Source organism: Tenrec ecaudatus, chromosome 10, assembly GCF_050624435.1.
Source record: "Tenrec ecaudatus isolate mTenEca1 chromosome 10, mTenEca1.hap1, whole genome shotgun sequence".
In the NCBI taxonomy this organism is placed as follows: Eukaryota; Metazoa; Chordata; class Mammalia; order Afrosoricida; family Tenrecidae; genus Tenrec; species Tenrec ecaudatus.
Genome location: NC_134539.1, coordinates 47969125 through 47989949, shown reverse-complemented (window position 1 = coordinate 47989949; position 20825 = coordinate 47969125). Strand labels below are relative to the sequence as shown.

At 43.3% G+C, this 20825-nt stretch overlaps 1 protein-coding gene across 5 annotated transcripts in view; it reads right to left on the bottom strand.

The window, feature by feature from the left end:
- Positions 1–20825, bottom strand: part of MUSK (muscle associated receptor tyrosine kinase) — a 101812-nt gene that overhangs the window by 27234 nt on the left and 53753 nt on the right. For all 5 annotated transcript variants that reach the window (XM_075559019.1, XM_075559022.1, XM_075559020.1 and 2 more), the window contains 2 exons: positions 19284–19408; positions 11136–11295 (listed from right to left, as the gene is read on the bottom strand). In XM_075559019.1, the coding sequence (XP_075415134.1) occupies positions 11136–11295; positions 19284–19408 (285 nt within the window). The remainder of the gene's footprint in view (positions 1–11135; positions 11296–19283; positions 19409–20825) is intronic.

Genomic DNA, 20825 nt, shown 5'->3' with positions numbered 1-20825 from the left:
CCCACACTCTTCCCCCAGACTGTTTTTTAGAGCAGTTTCCAGCACTGTAGGGGTGGGGGTGGGGGAGGAGAGTACAGAGGTAGCATACACTCTAGTTTTCCTCGACAGACTATTTCTACTATTAGCAGCTTCTCGCTTGTGTGTGGTGTCTTTATTGCCTCGAGGATCCGGTACTGACACATGACTATGGACTTTCATTAGGTCAGCTTGAAGATGAGACTTAGAGTCAAGCGCATTACTTTCATAAAGAGTGGAGACTCATCGAATTTTGTCAGAAAGGGAAAAGTAGTAATGTCATCAGTTATTCACTTTCAAGTGGCACTTTAGAATACTTCTTCAAAGTGGTATGTTTCCTACTATAAATTCATTTGGAAATGATGCATCACTTTTAGTTTAAACTTTATAAATTAGATATCTTCATATAACATAGAATGGAGAGCAAATGAGGAACCTTTTTCTCTTCATTCTATTAAAACAGTAATGCCCTATTAAAAATGGACTCTGAGTTAATTTAGTTATTACAAAATTTACATGGATACCTACATACACAGTTACATAGCTCATAAACAAAAACACCGAGCCCACTGCCATTGAGTCCCTTTCAACTCATACAGACCTTAAAGGCCAGGGTCAAACGGACCCATTAGTGTCCGAGGTTGTAAAGCTTCACGGAGCAGACAACCCCCTCTCTCTCCCGTGTGGCACCTGGTAGTCTAAATACTCACCTTGAGGTTAGAGACCCAGTGCAGAACCCACTAAATGCCACCAGGGCTCCTATATAACTCACAGTCATGTAACTATTGAGGAAAACAGCAAGAAAGAGGTAGAACTATTCAAAAGCTAATAAGGTAATAGTTTATTTTTAAGGGAATACATTTTTTCTATTAAATATTGTCTTTTTTACTAAAACGTCTTTTCTACTAATTCTTGAAAACACAAAAGTGTAGAAAAATATTAGGCCACATTACTTGGCAAGCATTTCATTTTAAATTCTGAACTCTGAACACGAGTTGCTTGGTCGTTAGGATAACTGTACAGTAGACGAAATCGAGTACATTTGGTTTAGGCAATTTAGTCTTAGATGAACTGATTTTGGGTCAATTGGTCTATGATAAATATATTGTGTTCAGTGTAAGGAAACGCTAGCAGTTTTTGTTTCAATCACTTGTTGCATGGACCTCTGATATGAGAGAGCTTCCAAAAATCCATGGTAAATCCCATTATCTTTTCCTTCCATTTGTCCTCAAACATTTTGAAGCCCCTTGGTATTTATTATACTTTCTCTCTAGTACTTAGCATGCCCTCAAGAACTATGGGAAAGAATTATAGGAAGCATATAAAAGCACACACAGCTTGACATTTCCCCCTGGAAAGTCCAGAAGGGCACTGTCAACTCATCGTTTGTTCTGATCAGTAAGCCCTGGAACCAGCTTAAGATTCTCAGCCTTCAATAAAGGTGAGAGGGGACCTCAGTAAAACACCAGGAACAGAAACGAGTTACTTCCCTATGTCCCTTCCACCCTGAGTGATATGTGTGCACGTGGTTACACAATGTCTAACAGACATTTGGGGGGGGGGGCGGGTCTAAGAATTCAGAAGTAGGACTCAAAGCTGAATAAAGGGGGCATTTGAGTAGACATTAGTTTCCTTCTTCTTAAACATCACATATTATCTTGTCCACCCCCTGGCGTGTTTGTGCATTTTGAAACAGTTAAAGCAGAACTTAAACAGCAAGGGGAGGGATTTACAATATGTCCCTGCTGCAACTGTGTCATTGCCATCAAGTCAATTCTGACTCACGTTGGCCCTTTGGACAAAGCAGGGTTGCCCTGGTGGGTTTTCTGAAGCTGTGAGTCTTTACGTGAGTAGAGCATCTCATCTCTCTTCCTCTAAGTGACTGGAGGTTTCTAACTGCTCGTGCAGAATTTGTACATGGCCAGGAGGCAATCCTTCCAACAGAATAAGGAAATGCTGCGTGGTTTAAAATCAGGAAAGGGGTCGTCAGGGGTTTATCCTCTTGCCACCTCTACAGTAAGCAAATAATTAAAAAACAACTGGACTCTCTGAGGAAGAACATGGCATCAGAACGGGAGGAAGGCTTGTTAGCAAGCTTTGACATGCAGATGACATATACAGCTTGCTGACAGTGAGGAGGACTGGAAGCCCCTGCTTATGAAGATCAAGGATTGGAGCCTTCGATGTGGATTACAACTCAATGTAAAGAACTCCAACAGCCTCACAACTGGACCGACATTATGATAAATGGAGAAAAGATGAGCATTGTTAAGGACTTCACCTTGCTTGGACCCACAGTTAGTACTCAGAGAAGCAGCCATCAAGAGATCAAAGGATTCATGGCATTGGGGAAACCTGCTGCACGAGATCTCTTTAAAGCATGGCAAAACCAGGATGTCACTCTGAGGGCAAAGGTGCACCTTAACCCAGGCCATGGTACTCCCCCCTGCTCGACATGCATGTGACAGTTGGACACTGAATAAGGAGGACCAAAGAAGAACTCGTGCATTTGAATTAAAGTCTTGGTTAAAAATATTGAAAGTACCATGGGCTGCCAAAAGAACTAAGAAATCTGTCTGGGAAGAAGTACAGCTAGCATGTTCCTTTTAGCCGTGGGGATGGTGAGCCTTCTCCTCATGTACTTTGGATGTGGTAGCGACAGAGACCAGTGCGGGAGGACAGCATACGTGGCAAAGTAGAAGGGCCGTGAAAGAGAGGAAGACCCTCAGCGAGAGGGACAGGCACAGTGGCTGAGAGAATGGGCTCCCACATAAGAACGATTTGAGAGTGGTGTCGGCACGGGCACCCATGTCTTCCATTGCACATAGGGTCGTTATGAGTCAGAACCGACTCGACAACACCTCACAATAGCAATGCAGTGCCTGATACGTACTAGATGGTCACTTGCAGATAACAGTTGAATGATTAAAGAAATGAATACTGACCGGATGTTCAGCATGTAATGAATTAGCATCTCTCTTGTATATTATTGTGACGGACAAAAAGACGGAAAGACAGAAAGAATGAAGGTTTGAGAAGGGCTAGCGTCAAGAAGTCTCTGAAGCAGAAATGCAGACCAGTGGCTTCCTCCTATAGTCGTCACTGCCTGAAATATCCATGTGTAATAAAGTAGCTTTCTTCTACCACATTATTTTATATATTCATGTAGCCTGGGTTTTTGTTAATAGCATTAAATTCTAAAGAGAATCACAAACATTTGTGTCTGAGATTATTAAAAAGTGGCTGATCCAGCCCTGTCACTCCCAATTTTCAACCCAGCTTGAATTATTCCCTTTCCCCCCCTCTCTGCCCCAAACCTGACTCCAGTATGCATAGGTAGAGGACTACAGGGGACAAAATATGTTCTAAATCAGGGGTTCTCAACCTGTGGGTCATGACCCCTTTGGGGGTCAAACAAGCCGTTTACAGGGGTCACCCAATTCATAACAGAAGCAAAATGACAGTTATGAAGTAACAACTAAAATAATTTTATGGTTGGAGGGTCACCACAACATGAGAAGCTGTATAAAAGGGTGGTGGCATTAGGAAGGTTGAGACCCACTGTTCTAAATTTTTGGCTAGTTATGGGAGGGGTACATTAACTTTTCTGTACGAGGAAATGACACTATTTGCCATGTCCATTCCCACCCAAAAAAATAGCTCTGGAGACAGCTAGGGTCACTGCTGAGTGATATACCTGTTCCAGGTAACTGATATTTGAGTGGGCATATGTGTTGCCAAGGTAAAGGTTGAGAGACTGTAGGGCAGGGAGAGAGGAGACAGCATTGGCGCTCCCTAGCATTTGTACCACTTGAACAAGTGGTTTTCTTATGAGTCAGGTGGACATTATGGAAGGTAACTATGGTAGTTACATAATCTTGTGTCAACTTGAGGATATTAAGAGCAAAGGCGTGGAGTTTGGCCTGTCAGTCAGGTCACAGCCTGATGATGCTTCCTTGTGGACATGGCCTTCTCATGAGGATTCTGGGAACTTCCTCTCTTTCACCCTGAGGGTGGCTACATTCTCTCTCTCCTTCACTTTCCTGGTTAGGAGACACACTCGGGAGTTGGAAGAGCCACGTGGAGGCCGGAGCCAGTACTGAGATGGTTCCACCACCACTGGATCCACCACTGGATCCACCACTGGCCTGTGATCTTCCTGCATTTGGCATCATTGCATGTGTCAGCATGAGTCTGAAGAGGGATGTGTGGACTAGTATTGGACTTATGAGCTAATATCAGACTTATGGATGCGATCTGGACTATTCATATAATCTAAAGCTATTATATGTATGAATGTCTCTGGATCTGCTTCCCTAGTCAACCCAGTCTGATACAGTAGCTAAGTAAACAAGGTCTGACCAGCAGGCAAAAATGCCAAATAGTAAGAGCCTCCCAAAGGACTGAGCAAGATGTGAGGTTGCAGGGACGAAAGGGTACAGTTCTTGTATCTCAGGAAAATGCGTGTGCCACAAAGAAGCTTCTGGAGGACTCTCCAAAGAAATCTTCAGTCCCGTGATAGAGCCGAGAGTTACACGCCGAAGCACAGAGGAGGCATTCATAGTTCACTAGGGTGTTAAGTCTGCACTGTGGGAGCCTGCTGAGTTTCAGTCCTCTGCCATTGCTAGTTGTGTGAGTTTGGACATCTCTCTGTGCGTTGTGTTTTAGTTCTATCATCTGCAAAATGGGAATAATACAAGTACCCACCTCGAGGAGTTGTGAAGATTAAATACATGTATATACATGAAGCACTGATAATGGAGCCATAATAACATCATTGCTGTGCGTCAAAGAAGCAATAAGAATCGATAGAAAAAGACCAAGATACTCCTTCCCTGCAACATACCCGAGAATCTAGTGAAGTAGGGGGAGGAGGTAGGGGGCATCACAACAAGCCCACGGCCCTCTGTCCTCCGAGGGCCGGGGAGAGCTGATGTGCCGTGCCTCAATACCGAGTGGTTGTGTTGTCCGCTGCCACAGTTGATTCTGACTCTTGGTGACCCCAAGTGTGCCACGTGGTGGAACTGCCCGGTGTCTGGAAAGGAAGACGGGCTGGCGGTGGGGAGGATGCAGCAGATGCCATTTAAATTAGGCCAGAGTCAAGTTTAAACAACATTGGGTTGTGGTGCTTGATCTCTAAACACTGGAAAGATAGAATCTGAGGAATTTGTAAGCATGACAAGGAGATCCTACAAAGCAGAATTCTCCAAATACCCAGTGAATGGAGAAACAGAAAACTTATCTCTCTCTCTCTCCCCCTTCCCTCATCATGTTTAGACTGCTCAATACATTGACTACACATGCAATCTCAGATCGGCTATATCTCTGGTTCTTATTTAATTTGATTTGTGAGCCAGGAAAAGTTACTGTAACCCACAATCGGTATTTTCTTTTAAATTTTTGTTACAGATCAGGGCCATAGTCAATAAGGAACCCCAAAAATTGCACCCCTCCTCAGATGGCTCATTAGGGATCGAGGCTTAACTTCTAGCAGTGAGTTAGAAAGGCTGAATCTCGCGGTAATACTGTACTGACCACGTTCACAAGTGAGAACCAACAGACGACATAAGAAACGTCAAGAAGTGTCCCAGATTTACACAGTGGGTCTCTCTGGAGAAGATCAAGAACCTGTTGAGTCTCTCCAGAAACTGGATCCTTCTTTATAGGGATCTTAGTTTCAAGCCAAGTTCAACAAAGAAATCCTGAGCCCAGGCAGTACCACAGAGCAGAATTTCCCTGTACGCCAAAGACCCCCCTCCTTATTCATATTCTTTTGGGGTCACCATGAGTCAGAATAGACTCAGTGTAGACTTCAAAGCGACTCACATTCTGGCATGGGGGTGGGGATCTAGTAGAATCCCTCTCTTCTACTGAGATAAGCAAGTCACGTTAAATAATCATCATTTTGATCATGTAAGAGACATTGCTCATGCTGTCTATAAGTGAGAAATATGAGTTTGAATTTAAATTTCAATGGCTATGAATGGGAGGAAAGACCTACAGAAATCCCTCTGCTTCCTTAAACCACATGACCTGGGATACATGTGCATTTTAGATGCCAATTAAAATGACCAAAGTCTACGAAAATAGGATGCACAGAATTCTTTATCACTGCTGAACACTGAGAAAAGGGAAAATGATGTGCCCCAAATGTTATAATAATTCTGGCAAAATGGAGATAGGACAGATGGAAGGAAGGTGATATGTAAGTGGAGGAAGTAAACCAAAAACCAGATCCATTGCATCGAATGGATCCTAACTCATAACACAAGCCCTCCTGACAGGCCAGAAAGAGTCATTTTGGTTCCTGAGCCTATAAACCTTGACTCGGGCAGATAGCCTCGTCCTTTTCCTATGGGGCAGTCTGTGGGTTTGAACCACAGAACTGTGGTTAGCAGCCTCGCACCTAACCCATCATGTCATTATGTCCCCGGGGTGCCTTTTTAAGAAGTACCCTAGCAGCTAATAGAGGCAAAGTATTGCTGTATGAATGACTCAAGGTTCTGCATATTAAAGAGTCCTCAACTTCAGATGTAAAAGGAGGATTGAACAGCATGCAGTTGAACAAATACCAGAGAGAATCTAACCACAGGACTTGAAGAGAGAGAATAAGCTTAAATGGACTTTTCTTCCAAGGATGAAGAAGCCAAAAAATGGAATTAATTTAAGGGTGCTTAGTTAACGTTGAGAATACGAGGTGAATTAGAGGATACCTTTAATCACTGGCTTTCATGTAAGACTTACAGAAATTTCTCTAGTTAAACATTGTTAGTTTGGGTGAGGAGGTGGAGAAGAAGGGAGTCTAAGAATCTTGAAATGATAATCAAGTACTGTCTTTTTTCACATTTGGATTTTTTTTTTTAAGGTGGGAATTTTCTAACATTCACCGCTTTGTAGTATCCTCAACAGTATCTATTGTTGAGGCAGTAAAGTACCGGGTCTCCTCGGAAACATATAGGGGGCTTTAAAAAATCCCATTATCTTTGGGGGGGGGGTATCGCATGACCTTATAATCCCATTTTTCCACAATTTGAACCCTCTAGGCCAGCTAGTGAGAGAACAAACCACCGGCTCTTGGAGGAGCATTGGCTTTGTCTGCCTAACTGCAGGACAGCTGGGAGCCATTGAGGGTGGCTACTGGCTGTTACTCATTTCTACTTTTCCTTTTATGAAAAAAGAAAGAAAAGTAAATAAGAGAACAAAACAAAAAAACACCCAACCTTACAGCAGTTTGAAACCACCAGGCAAGGCCAGGGGATGGTGTCTGTCCTGTTTCTAAGGAGACTCGCCTGCTCCCTGTCTTGTTCAACACACGGAGCCACAGTAAAGGCATCCTGTGGGGCTGCCACCACATGTCTTCCACCCTGGGAGAGGGTGTAGCCATCAGAAGCCAGAGAGCACACAGGCAAGGTAATCCCTCCAATCCACTATATCAACTATGAAGCATGTCTCCAAGTGTTTCCTTTCTGTGTGTAATGTACAAAACACCACTCTCCAGAAATAGAGGAAATCACAGAGTGGGGAGGGAAGTTGTTGTTCATAGGTCCCATCGAGTTGGTTCTGACCCTTAGTGACCCTATGTGCAACAGAACCATGGTCCTGAGCCATCCTTGCCATCGTTCCTGTCCCTGAGCCCATTGTTGCAGCCACAGTGGGAAGAACCGTCCAACATGACTACATTCCTCCCTGTGGTCCGTTTCTGTGACGCTACAGATATTCATTTGAGTTTTCATTTGTTGACCGGAACCTCACCCGACCCCCGGACCCTGAGGTCAGTCCAAAAAAGGGCTGTTGTAAAAGGTGGAGGTGTTGGTTGAAGGGGGTGGGGGTGGGGGACCCAGCTTATATAAGAAGGATGTGACAGATCACAGACAACTTTGATCCATCCTCTTTCTCAGTGCCATTGAGACTGGGGAATACAACATGTATTTCCTCCTCTGACTCCCTGCGTCTATTTGGATAGGCTCCGGCCGTTCCAGGATGAGCTCGTGACAGAGATGCCAGGCTTGGGCTGTCTCTGCCGCAGGACTGACGACAAAGAAAAGGCATCCAGCCACGTACTCAGCAGCTGTGAGTGGAGGGGAAATATCACTTCCTGGTGCGGAGTGAGTGAGAGTGTCCAACAGTTTCCCTGACGCCTTTTGATGACTTACAGAAATGTTCATCAGTCGGTGAAGGGTATAGCTATCGCACTTCTCAAACACAGCATAAGGAGCTGGGTGTGCACAGGGCAGGGGGTTGGGAAAGTGAAGGCTGAGCTTGACTTTTCCTTTTTTGGGTTGTCTTTCAAACTTTAGAAATACCACTAGACATAATCCCAAGCACTCGACCAGCTTTTTCCATTTCTAGTTTTCCTGCTGGGATGAGTAAATAAACAGATGGAGCAAAGGCTTCAAATGAAACACAGGAATGTAACAAAGGGGTCTTTGGACTGCAGAACCCTAGCGGAGAACAGGCTGCAGTGGGGGTGCGGTGCTGAAATGGGGAAGAAGAGCGTTTGGGGCTACGCCGCCAGATCCGCAAGAGCATCACCATGTGCGACTTGACCCTGCACTTCTGCAAAGCATCAGTGGGGACCAAAAGGAAAGGAGTTGAAAGCAGATGTCACCCCACCCTCTGGAGGTCGGGGACCGTGAGACCACATTCCTTGGCAATCATCCTGAACTAAAGACTCTGGGCATCCCTTTCCACCCAAGTGGCTTCACTTCCCTGCACCAGAGAACAGCCTGGGGTGATTCCTGGTTGATGGTAGGCAGAACCTGAAGGTGCATCTAGCAGGTCGAGCTGAAAAGAATGGGCCCAAGAGAAAAGGAAAAATAGAAGGTGTAGCATAGGGATTGGGAGCTCTTACTCACTTTCATGAAACAATCTCAGTCAGATGCTTGAAATTTTGGGGAAAGCGAGGGAAGCTAGAGGCGTCATAGGTGATGAAACTCAACCACAACAAATGGACTCGGGATGAACAGAAAGGTCTTGTAGCTATTTCACAATTAGGGCAGGAAAGGAAACTAGATGGACAGCAACGTCCAACTAATTGATATATTTCTGACCAGAACCACTGTATACTTTTTTGATGGTCCCCCAACCCCCCACTTTTTTCTAGTTTTTACATTTATATATATATATATATATATATATATATATATATATATATATATATATATATATATATCTCCTTTTTGTTTATCCCCAACCTCGTACAGCCCAGTGATTCTGTCTATGTATGGATTTACGGGTAGCTGATGCTGTCCTGGAGAGAGCAAGGTACCAGGTCTAAGTTAAATGCTAACTTCTTCCTTATGCTGCCTGCTTCTGTCTCTACTCATGTTCCTTGATGAGGTGTTAGGGGCGACTTAAAAACTATCCCTGTCCTGAGTGGTTTATGTCTCACTTCCAAGGCTCCAACAGTTCCCTCACCCTAAAACTGACCTCAATACCATTGTGGTTGCCAAGCAGTTGACTACACTTGAATCATTGCTTGTTCCAGTCTGTGTAACCATTGCTGACGTCACCGCTCCCCATCTGCAAACGGCTCTGTTGCTACAGCACATTAACTGTCCTCTCTGCTACCACATGGCCATCCTGTCATGACCCCACCATCGCTACTCCCAGGCAAAGTCCGCCGGTGTTTTTCCCTAGACACGAAGGCATAGCTGAATGCCCCCACTCACAGTCTGATCTAGTCCCAACACTCATATCTACAACTTCTGCTTCCTACCCCTGGTGACATGGCTTTCCCATGGTTCCTGCCTCACACCTTCAGGCTTTCTGTGGCATTGTTTAATGAATGGGGTGAGGCAGGTCTCACGCGGATAGGAATGAAGATATGAGGTTGTAGTGTGTCCCACGATGGCCATCGTCCTCTCAGTCTCTGTCTAAGAGATCACTCTCTGGGTGTGGCTACCTTTGTTGAGGGTAGATATACAAATTCTACTGAATTTCCCTCCCTGCTGGCCATAACTCTTGCCTCCCTATGAGTAGTCTTTTTGCTTACGAGTAGAGTCGGAAGGTCCCCACACTAAATTCAGAATTCCTGTTTATGACTTCAAACGATGACAAGGAATTGAACTTTGAATGACTGAATGATCCCTCAAATGAGACTCTTTCAAGATGAAGAGGCTGAGGAATTAAAGGTGACAACCCCTTTTGCTCCTCTGCCCAATTGAGGTGTACGTTAAACCGGATTAGGTCAGTTCATGTTCTTATAAATGCCTCTCTGGGTGCCTCTGTCTATCTCTCAAAAATCCCTGGTGGTACAGTGGTTAAGTGCTAGGTTACTAATGGAAAGATTGGTAGTTCAAGCCTACTAGCTTCTCCACAGGAGAAATACGTGTCAGTTCACTCCAGGATTTATTGTCTTAAAACCCTGTGGGGAAATTCTACTCTGCCCAATAGGGTTGTGTTGGATCAGAATTGACTTGATGGCCATGGGGATATATATGTTTTTGTCGGGTGCCATTGAGTCAGTTCCAATTATATAAATATAAATTTATTCTAGCATTTAATTGTTTATTAATTATATGTTGGGTTAAATAGACTATGAATAAAACATGCTTGGTATTTCCTAAAACAGCTATTATTTCTACCTCGAAGAATTCCACAAATGTTCTCAGAAGCCTTGGAGTCATTTAAGTTTTAAAAATAAACCTTTATCACTCAATTCAAATCTATAAGTCAGTGCCTTTTCTGGAACATACCTGGAACTACATGGAACAGAAGAGAGGAAGACACAAGGACATATCAAATGTTCTCAGTTAAAAATGCCCTCAGAAGAGTCAAAGCGGACCTTGCTGCAGCCATGTTAAATACCTGCCAACTTACTCTTTGAGAGCCTTGGAAAGTTTCCTTAACTGCCAGTGAGAAAGAGAAATAACTTTCTCCGAGCTGGTTCCCATAGCTTGGGGTGGTGGGCAAAGAGGGGGGGTGTTTGAGAATAGTCTTTGAGACAACGAATCACCCAAACCCAATACCAAGGTTGACCTCTGGAGTGTCCTCATGGAGGAAATAGCAAAAAGCAACCTAACTGTTGGAAGGAAGAGATTTTCCCAAAGCAAAATGCTGTGGAATGGCACCAACTGGCTTCCTCCCCTGAGCAATGCAAACACAAAGGGCCATCCCACCTGCTATGCTGATCGTAGCTGCGGCCTTCGCAGTGCTGAATTTCTCTCCATGCTCATTGGTAGCGATGCACGTGTAGAGTCCCGGCTTGGTGACAAACAGCTGCAACCTTGAGTCAATCACCCGGTCTTTCACACTCTCCTGAATGGAGCCAGAGGACACCTGATCGAGTAGGGGAGACACGATAGAATGAGGCCGAGGATTTCCCAATACATTGCACCAGCAGACTTGGAGGGGGGACATTAGGATAATGACCCCAAAATATCTATCATGTGGCAGGTTGCAAAACTTGCCAGATGTCCCCCACATAGTTCCTTCACTCCTTGGATCGGTATGCACTTTATGATGTGTTTTGGAAGGACAGAGAAACTCAAACAGTTCTTATCAACTGGGGCTTGCTTTGGCCTCCTCTTGAAACCTGTGGCCTCATATGAAGAAGCCCTGGCAAACCCGTGTGGGAGAGCTCCACATGGCCCAGTTATCACCAATGGTCCAGCCTGGAGCCTGCTACAACACCAGACCTATCAGGGAGGCCGAGACCAAGCTGCGCCCAGTACCCAGGACTTAGACCAGTCAAAATCAGCCAACCTGGGTCCACACCAATAAAACTACCTTGATGATGCACAGGTGTCTGAACATTAACGAATGGCTGTTGTTTTAAGATCCTAAGCTTTCAGATGATTGGTGTGATAGCAAAAGGTAACTGATGCATGACACTAAAGAGGCACAGTGTGTAGATCCTCCACGATGTTACTTCTATGCCCTGAAGACGGAAGGAAACGAATGAGAGCTTGTACACTTTGGGACCGGTTTTCATCACTCATATTCAGTTTGCCATAAATGAATAGCAAATAAATGGATGGATATCAAAAAAGACAGTTATCAAGTCATTTTGATGCTAGACATTGATAATGTTGTCCTACTCAAACCCGAAAAATCAAGTGCCCTTGCACAGTGATGGTTTTAATTTATTGGCACACAATTGACAGGCGATTTACGTAAGCGCATATTTATGCCATCAGCTTTCCAACTGTGGTAAAGACAGCTGCCCTGCACGTTCTATTATGTTGTGGTTAGAATTGCAACCCACATGACACCAGAGCCTATACCTTGAATTATGTGACATTGCCATTCTGGTCCAAGAGAAGAGGCTAGAGTTAGAGTCAGGGAGAAACCAGGATCCAAACCCAAACCAAACTCCCTGCCATTGAGTCGAGTTTGACTCAGAGGGACCCTGGAAGATGGAACAGAACTGTCCCTGTGGGTTTCTGAGACTGTCACTCTTTATGGGAGCAGAAGGCCTCATCTTTCTCCCAGGGAGCAGCTGGTGGTTTTGAACTGCTCGCCTTAGGGTTCGCAGCCCAGCACCTTATGGTTAGCCAACCGCACTGTCACAGAGTAAACACAAAACAAAACAACAAGCAAGTAGCGATCAGTTCCAAATGATGGCGGCCCCTGTCAGGGCAGGACTGTGTTCCACAAGGTTTCCACGTTGATTTTCAGAACTAGATCCCAGGCCTTGCTTCTGAGGCGCCTCTGAGTAGATTCAAGGATCCAGCGGTTCAGTCAGCAGCTCTGCAAATTAACTGTTTACACCAAGTCGGCATTCTAACAGCAGTCCCCTGCACAGTGACCCAGCCCTGAACAAGGCACAGCCTCACCGGAACGTCTTCATTAAAGTTATAGGATGTTTTTTTAAACCTTGAAAACACTGAATCTTTAAAAAATTATTTTCTTGAATACTGTCACATTTCCTCAGCAATAATTCTTTAATGATCCCTGATCAGATGAGAGAAACATGCTGCCAATTTGAGGAGGATTTGAGTGAAACAACAGAGAATCCAGCCTAGACCTTATCTTGTAGGAACGAGGACCCCTCTGTGGTCTGCCTTTGCTTGCCTTGAAATGGACTCCTCTGGCCAGGACTAAGGGGAGAAAATGAAACGTTAGAGGGGAAGTCGTTTGGCTGTGTCGCCTGAGAGAGGAATCGGGGTCAGAAAATCCAGGAGGAGGGAGTGCCCTCTGGTGACATGAGCTTTCTTCCAGCTGCTACCAGGGAGTTGGCTGTTCCCGGACCAAGCAAACTCTGCAGCAGATCGTGAGTAAAGTTCATCCAATGACCTTCTTGGTAGTTTCTGCCTTTGCTATTAGTATCAATCTGTATGATAAAAACTGGCTTCGGTAAACACCCATTTATCCGGTCAGATCAAGTCCACCTGGACTCGATGAGAAATTGACAAGGCAGAGAGAAAACTCTTTGTGAGGTCAACCCAAAGAAACTCACTGTCACTGAGTGAATGCTGTCACCCCTGTGGGGCTCCCAGACGGGAACTGTTTGCAGGAGTGGAAAGTCCAGTCTCTCTCCCACGGAGCTGCTGGTGGTTTTCAACTGGCGACCATGCACTTTGCAGCCCAGTGCTTAACCACTGCACCACCAGAGATCCTTAGGAAATTTTCATTGAACTCTGATTTTCGTATTTATTCAAAGTACAACTTTTTGTGGGCGTGCGTTTCCAAATTAGATCAAAAGGAATACACAGTTGGAAATACAATTTCAGAGTCTTCCTGAATTTTAATACAGAACAAAAACTAAGGAAAAAAGCCATGGGCCCTAAACGTCTACGTGCAACAGTATGCTTTTGGCTAGAAAAATATGTCCCTATAAATCCAATCCTTGTCCAGTTTAGATCCGTGAAATCTTGAGAACCTGACTTCTCTTCCCTGGTGATACTGCTTTCTTCCTTTAAGAAGGTCGTCTGCGCCAGGCCTCGGAGACACAAGTCATCCCCCAATGCTGCCTGAACTCCCACCACGTTCGTGTTCGCACCCACGGAAGTCGATCCACCCCCCAAGGTCGCTGAGAATATCCGAGTACGGAAAGAGAAGAGACGTTGATGCTGCCCAAGCGCGCTTCCTCTGAACTCCGTCCAGGTGGCGAAACACTTGCTTAGGAGACGGACATACGGCGGCGGGACTCAGGGCTTCATGCGCAATGACTCCCACGGTGCTTTTCCATAGGCTGTTGCTGGATTCCGCCTGTGACTCATGCCCAGCAGGCCTTGTTAGTCATAGTCTGAATTTGTTTTTCTTTCTTCGGGGATCATCCTGATCAACAGTTCAGTATGTTTGATGACCTAAAAATAAACACAGCCCTCTGCCCTTCCTCTTGATCTCTTTGCCCCTTGGGGTTGGGAGATCAAAGAGAGGAGTTCTGATTATAACAGTGGGGTTTCTACGAAGGAGTCCCTTTGCAAAACACAGTGCTTAACTCAGGAGACCCGGGCTGCTCTGGAGAGTAGATGCGCTGTTTTCTCTAAGACGGTCTTGGACTGAGACACATGGAGTCACCGGGATTCAGAATGGACTCAGCAGCAACTGTGGGGTCCCTGTGGTTCACGAAGAGTCACAGTTCAAACTCTATTTGATTCTGTGCCGAAGGTTCCCCAGCTCTGCCTTCCTTTTGGTACAATCACCAAAAAGAATATTAAGGCTGTGGATGCTGCCCTGTCCTCCTCAATCACTGGGCGCGCTGGTTTGCTGCCTTAGACAATATTAAATGCCCGAAACGTCCCCATTGCCTGTGATTTGCGTCAGTGTGGGTAAGGGTCTCTCAGTTTCATTTTGGACCTGGGCAGTATTACCAAGAATCACACATATCTTGGGGGAGCAGCGCACTCTCTGACCCAAGGAATGGTGGATGTACCCTACCCCACCCCGGCTGACACCAACCCTGCCCACATGGTGGATGTAGTCTTATTTTATCCCTGTCCCTATAGTTCATTTTATTCTTGACATAGAATCCGAGGCGATGGATCTATTCATTTCATCTCCTCCTTTCTATGAGTAGCATCTTGAATGATGAAGTTGGGGTCTACTCCATGAGACCGACACTAGCTCAATGGATCCCACGCCTTTATTACTCCCAGGCTCCAATAGAGAACAAGCATTCATCCAATTATGAGTCTTTTGAAAGCACCGAATATTTTTAGCATGATTTTCCATTTTCATTATTACTGCTTATGTAGAATAAGGTAGCTACTAAAATAGTATTTTTAGTCTCTAGTGAACATTTTTTAAAGGGCACTTCTTTCTATGATCATGAGAGACTTAAGGCAACTATATCAGCTTCCAGAGAAGAGCCAAAACATATATTGCCAAACAGAAATCTAATTTTAAATGACATTTGAAATCTAATTCAGTAGAAAACTCAAAAAGAACAGACTACATATCATATTGGTTTATTGAAGCTTAAAACAATTAGAGAGCATTAGTCTCGATTCATATTCGAGATCATCTTTAGCCATCTCAACTCCCTGCCATAGATATGAGAAAACATCAATGTCTGATTACTGAGAAGTAAATTGACTAAAAAAATCACATTAGCTGAAGTGATGAATTAAAATTTAAGTCTTGTTCAAGTATCAGAAGAGAAAAAATCTCCAGCAAAAATAACAATAGTAGAAATAACAATAACAAATTAATTGCAAGCCTTGGAAGGTACTATTATAATAAGGCATTATTTATTAATTGAGATAGCCAAATCATTTCACTATTTTTCCATTTTACAACAAGCCATCAAGATTTCACAAATTTCCTGTTTTATAAGCCCACATCTCTCTTTCTGAAGTGTTGTGTTGTTTAACTTTATTTAAAGCAAAATAAAGTGTACAAATTAACTTATTCTATGATCCTGAACTTTATTATTATACAGAGGTGTTTGGAGGCTATCCTTCTCTCAGATGTCAAGCACTAAATCATGACAAGTTAACTCCTTGCCTGGAAGTTGGCATGCCAGAGCATGTTGATGTAGTTGCTGCTATCGAATTTAGATGAGGAAACTTTAGACCAGTCTCAAAGAGAGTAACAAAAACCATTTAGGACCGAGAAAGGTGTGCAAAAAGCATCACAGGGGTTTTGGTTATTCGCCCAGGAGGTCAAACAGTCCTGATTCTATGTCCACCCTTCAGTCCCATGAATGAGCATGCTTCAGACTGCGTCAAAATCATGTTTGACATAATGTGAAACTTACCATAAGGTGCTGCCTGACAATCAGTCAAAAAGCCAATCAGCAATTTTCCTGTTCTGATGCTGGCACCCGATAGTGTTCAGAACCAGCTCATTGCTCCTGTTTATGTGGGGCTTCTAGCTAGTTCTATCAAGTAAGTGACCAAAACCTAGAACAAAGGATAAATACATTTGCCCTGTGGTCATGGAAAAATCGTCCTAACTGGACCAGGGTAAATGGAGAAAAGGTTAAGGTTGTCAAAGATTGTACCTTGCATGGAACCACAATTAATGCTCCTGGAGTCAGCTCCCAAGAGATCAAAAGACAAGTTGCAATGAGGAATCTGTTGAACAAGACTCCTTTATAGTACTGAAAAGGAAGGATGTTACTTTTACTTTGAAGACAAAGGTGCACTTGACCATCGTATTTTCAGTTGCCTCGTATGCATGTGGAAGTTGGACATGAATCAAGAAGACTGAAGAAGAATGGGTGCATTTGAGTTATGGTACTGGTAAAGAATATTGAAAGTATCATGGACTGCTCAAAGGACAAACAAATCTGTCCTGGAAGAAGTATGGCCAGAGTGCTCCTTAGAGGCAAGGATGGCAAGACTTCGCTTCACCTACTTTGGACATGTTGTCAGAGAGACCCCGGAAGACATCATGCTCGATAAAGTGGAGAGCAGAGAAACAGAAGAAGACCTTCAACAAGATGGATTGACACAGTGGCTCCAACAATGAGCTCAAGAGCAATTGTGAGGATGGTACAGGACCTGTCTGTGTTTTGCTTTGTTGTGCACAGGGTTGCTATGGGTCAGAACCAAGTTGATGGCACCTGACAACAAGATAGTCCTGGAAAATTCCAGAGTTCAGACTGCAGGGTGTGTGTGTGTGTGTTTTGTTGTGGTGGTGGCAGGGTCAGGGTGGGGCTGACTTTGAGACAATCAGGATAATTCAAGGACTTCGGAAACTATTATGTATACACAGAACCCCAGGCTGTTGTATCTGCATCGGGGCAAACCAGTTGCTACCTCTTCAGTCCAACTTAGAGCAACCCCATGTGGGTCAGAGTAGGACTGTGTTCCACAGAATTTTCAAGGGCTAATATTCCAGAAGTAGATCATGAGGCCTTTTAGCCATAGCACCTCGGAGTGAACCTGAATCTCTAGCTTTTGGGGAACAGCCTAGTGCTTTAATCGTTTGCAGCAAGCCAGGGATGCCTCCTCTGGATTAAATCGTGTGGATTAGAGTTTCCGTAGGGAGTTCCTTTGGTGAGCCTTTATGGAGAGCATTAGAGCCCGAGGGCAAAAAAATGTGGCACATTAGGTGAGCTTCCTTCTGGTCTCCCATGAAAATATGCAGAGGGAAAAACAACAGAAGATCGAAATACCGAGAGAAAGGCGTTAAGTAGGAGTGGAAATGATGGAAAAACAGAGAGAAGCGAGGACAAGAAGGAAAGAAAATGCTTGAGATCTGCATCTCAGTCTTCACGAGCACACTTCAAGTAGACACAAATCAGCAGGCATCCGCTAAAGTCTAGATTCCAAGAGCTGTTGCAAGTAGATTGTCTACAGGGAGAAAATACTATAAATATTAGTATTTATGATGCTCTGCATCAAAGGAAATTATGTAAACTTACCAATAGACTACAAATCTGGCATCATCTTGCTAATGAAACATAATACTTCACTAAATGGAAAACATAGGCTATTCCTGGTTTTGAATATAGATAATACAATAATCTTAAATAAAACCATAGAAAATTGAAAAAACATCATTAAGGACAAAAGAAATAAAGTTTAAAGAATGAAAACATGGTTTAAAATAAGGAAAACTTGGTAATTTAAAAATGAAAACACTATCTGCTCCTCAATTAATTGATGATAAAGCATTTTATTAACTATTCAACATTTATGTATGTTGGAAACGCTTTTTAAATTTAGGATAAAAATAACTTTTTATCCTTTAAAATACAGTATCAGAATCTGAATGCAAACCAAATACAAAACTAATGCTTTATAATCTACAAAATGTAGTAGTATATAATAAGTAGTATATAGAAATATATAATAAAGGAATAAACATATCATAAGATTTAGTGTATATATAATAATACATTGCAGATTTCTATTTCAAATATTGATTGACTAGGTGACTTAGACCAACTCTTATGCTGAAAGCAATTTAAAATGCTGGAAAAGTTTAAAAACCTTTCCTACATATGTACATTATGTCAACAGTATTCCAGATTCTGTACCATGGGCTGGATTAATAATACTATTTTTAGAATTACCAAAGGTCTCATGGAAGCTGCTATACTATCTCTCAAGAAGCTGACAATCCTGCCACTAAAGTGGATCAGGGATATACACCAACCTTAGATCTATGAATGAATTTTGAACTCACACTTTATCATAAGCCTAATCTAAGAACCATTTGTCCTTATGATGTGGTCCTGCTTGACACTTGCTCTCATGAAGGGATCACTGAAGAAATGGGTGCTTTAATAAAGGGTGGTAGTGAAATCAGATGGTGCCTGGCTATCAGGGAGAATAGTGTCTGGGGGTCTTAAAAGTTGTCTTAACACAAGCAGTAGTGGGGTTTTATGTTATTATCTTCTTCTCCCACCAGAGTGGAAGCTCTACGAGGACACGACATTTTGTTTGTGTTGCCTTGTGTGTCTCCTAGGGGTTATAGAAGAGTTTAGCCCCTGGGCAGGGCTCAACACATGTTGGCAGAATGAATTAATGCTTACTTAAGAGTGCTTAGAATAGGGCCTGACTCAGAGTAATCATTTAATATAAATGAGTTGTTATTTTTAGCACTATTAAAAAGGATGGAATATTGGACTGAGAAATATAGTTTCTGGTTCTGGATTTTTTTTTAATCCAAGTACCTCCCAGAAATACACTAATTTTGACTTATTAGTTTCATGAAATTTATTTTGGTGGTGTGTAAAGTAGTTTTTACACCCCCATTTTAGGCCTTCTTAAGCACAAAATCACTCACTATGACGCAAGGCATCAAAAAAAGGTGCAGGTGGGACCAATTACAAAGATCAGGGCAACTCTATAAATACATAGTCTGTCCTGAGACTCACTTCCCTGGGTGCTCCCCAGATAAATCTCCATACAGATAGCACTCACAGCATTGCCATTTTCAATCCAGGTGATGGTTGGAACAGGGATGCCTGTTGCTGTACAGCGCAGGGTCACAAAGGAGCCAAACGTGGCATTGTGGGACTCAGGAGACCTCAGGATTCTGGCAAAAACTGTTAGGAAGACAAAAGTAGTGGATGACTCTCCAGTAGGGAATCTCAAGCTAGAGTAGTATTCAAAAAAAAATTCATTAGATTATGTTTCCTAGTGTTTTCCTCTGTTTAAAGAATCACATCAACCTCCTCGAATCAGGACAACTGGAGAAGAATAATGGCGTTGGCGAAGTCTATTGGAATGCCACGGCGGGCTGGAAGAACAAGTGCATTTGTCTTAGAAGAAGTACAGCAAGAATGTCTGTAGACACGAGGGTGGTGAGACTTCTCCTCACAGTCTTCAGACATGTTCTCACTCTGGATCAGTGTCTGGGAAAGGATACCATGATTGGTCAGTGAAAGAAGACCCGCAAACAGATTGACCCAGTACTTGCAACAATGGGCTGGGACGCTGGCACAGTGCTGGACTGGCGATCCATTCTGCTGAAGACGGAGTCACGATGAACCAGAAAACACATGGTGGCACCCACTAACAACATCAGCCAAGCTCCTGTGTCTTTGTACTTCTCTTTCAGGATAATACCAAACTCCAAACCTGACCCATACCTCATAGCCACTTGTGGGATGACCCTTTATCTTTTCCTTTTTTCCAATTTAGGAACACGCCCCTCTTATTACTCTGCCTTGTTAGTTATCTGGGAGTAGTCATCCCCAAGATCTTCATGTGGCAGCGAGTATCATTCAAGTACTGGTTGAAATGACCTTTCCTCTTTGAACATTGAACAGAAAGTATCTCTGTCACCTCATTTACTTCCCATCTTCCTATTTTATTGTTTGGGCAGACCTTACCACTTTCTGAAATTATTTTACTTTTTTTTGGTTTGCTTCCCCTGTTAGATTGTAAGTTCTCTGAAACCAAAAAACATGCCCCCCTCTCCCCTGGTGCCCCCCACCCTCCCACCCCCATTAGTCCATACCTAGAAGAGTGCCTGGGCAAATAAAGTACATAATAATATTCCTTTTATCACACTATTGTATTTGTAGAGTGAGTGAAATCATTAAGTAATGCTACTTCAGTGGGAGGGCAGACAAACCTATCAGACTTTTCAGAAAGATGTGTAAATTGGATAAAACATGAAAATATTTGAGGCAGAAGAAAGGGCAATTCAAATTCTGTTGAGGGGAGACTCATGAAGAGGAAGTTTCTTTGGTGTGAGAAGGACTCTTCCCCCTAACTAAAGAGATGGGTTGTCTGGAGGGGGGATCTACTACTGCTTATTTCTTTGTGCATAAGAAAGCAATGCATTTTATCTTTCTTAAAAAAAAACAACTTATTTTTAAAGAGTAGCACCAAGGCTCAGAATATATAATACATTGAAAGATACTTAAAAATATCAGCTTATGCTTAAAATATTATGCTTAAAAAGATTCCAAAAATCTTTTAGATTGTTCTCACATTTGATAAATGTGATAACTT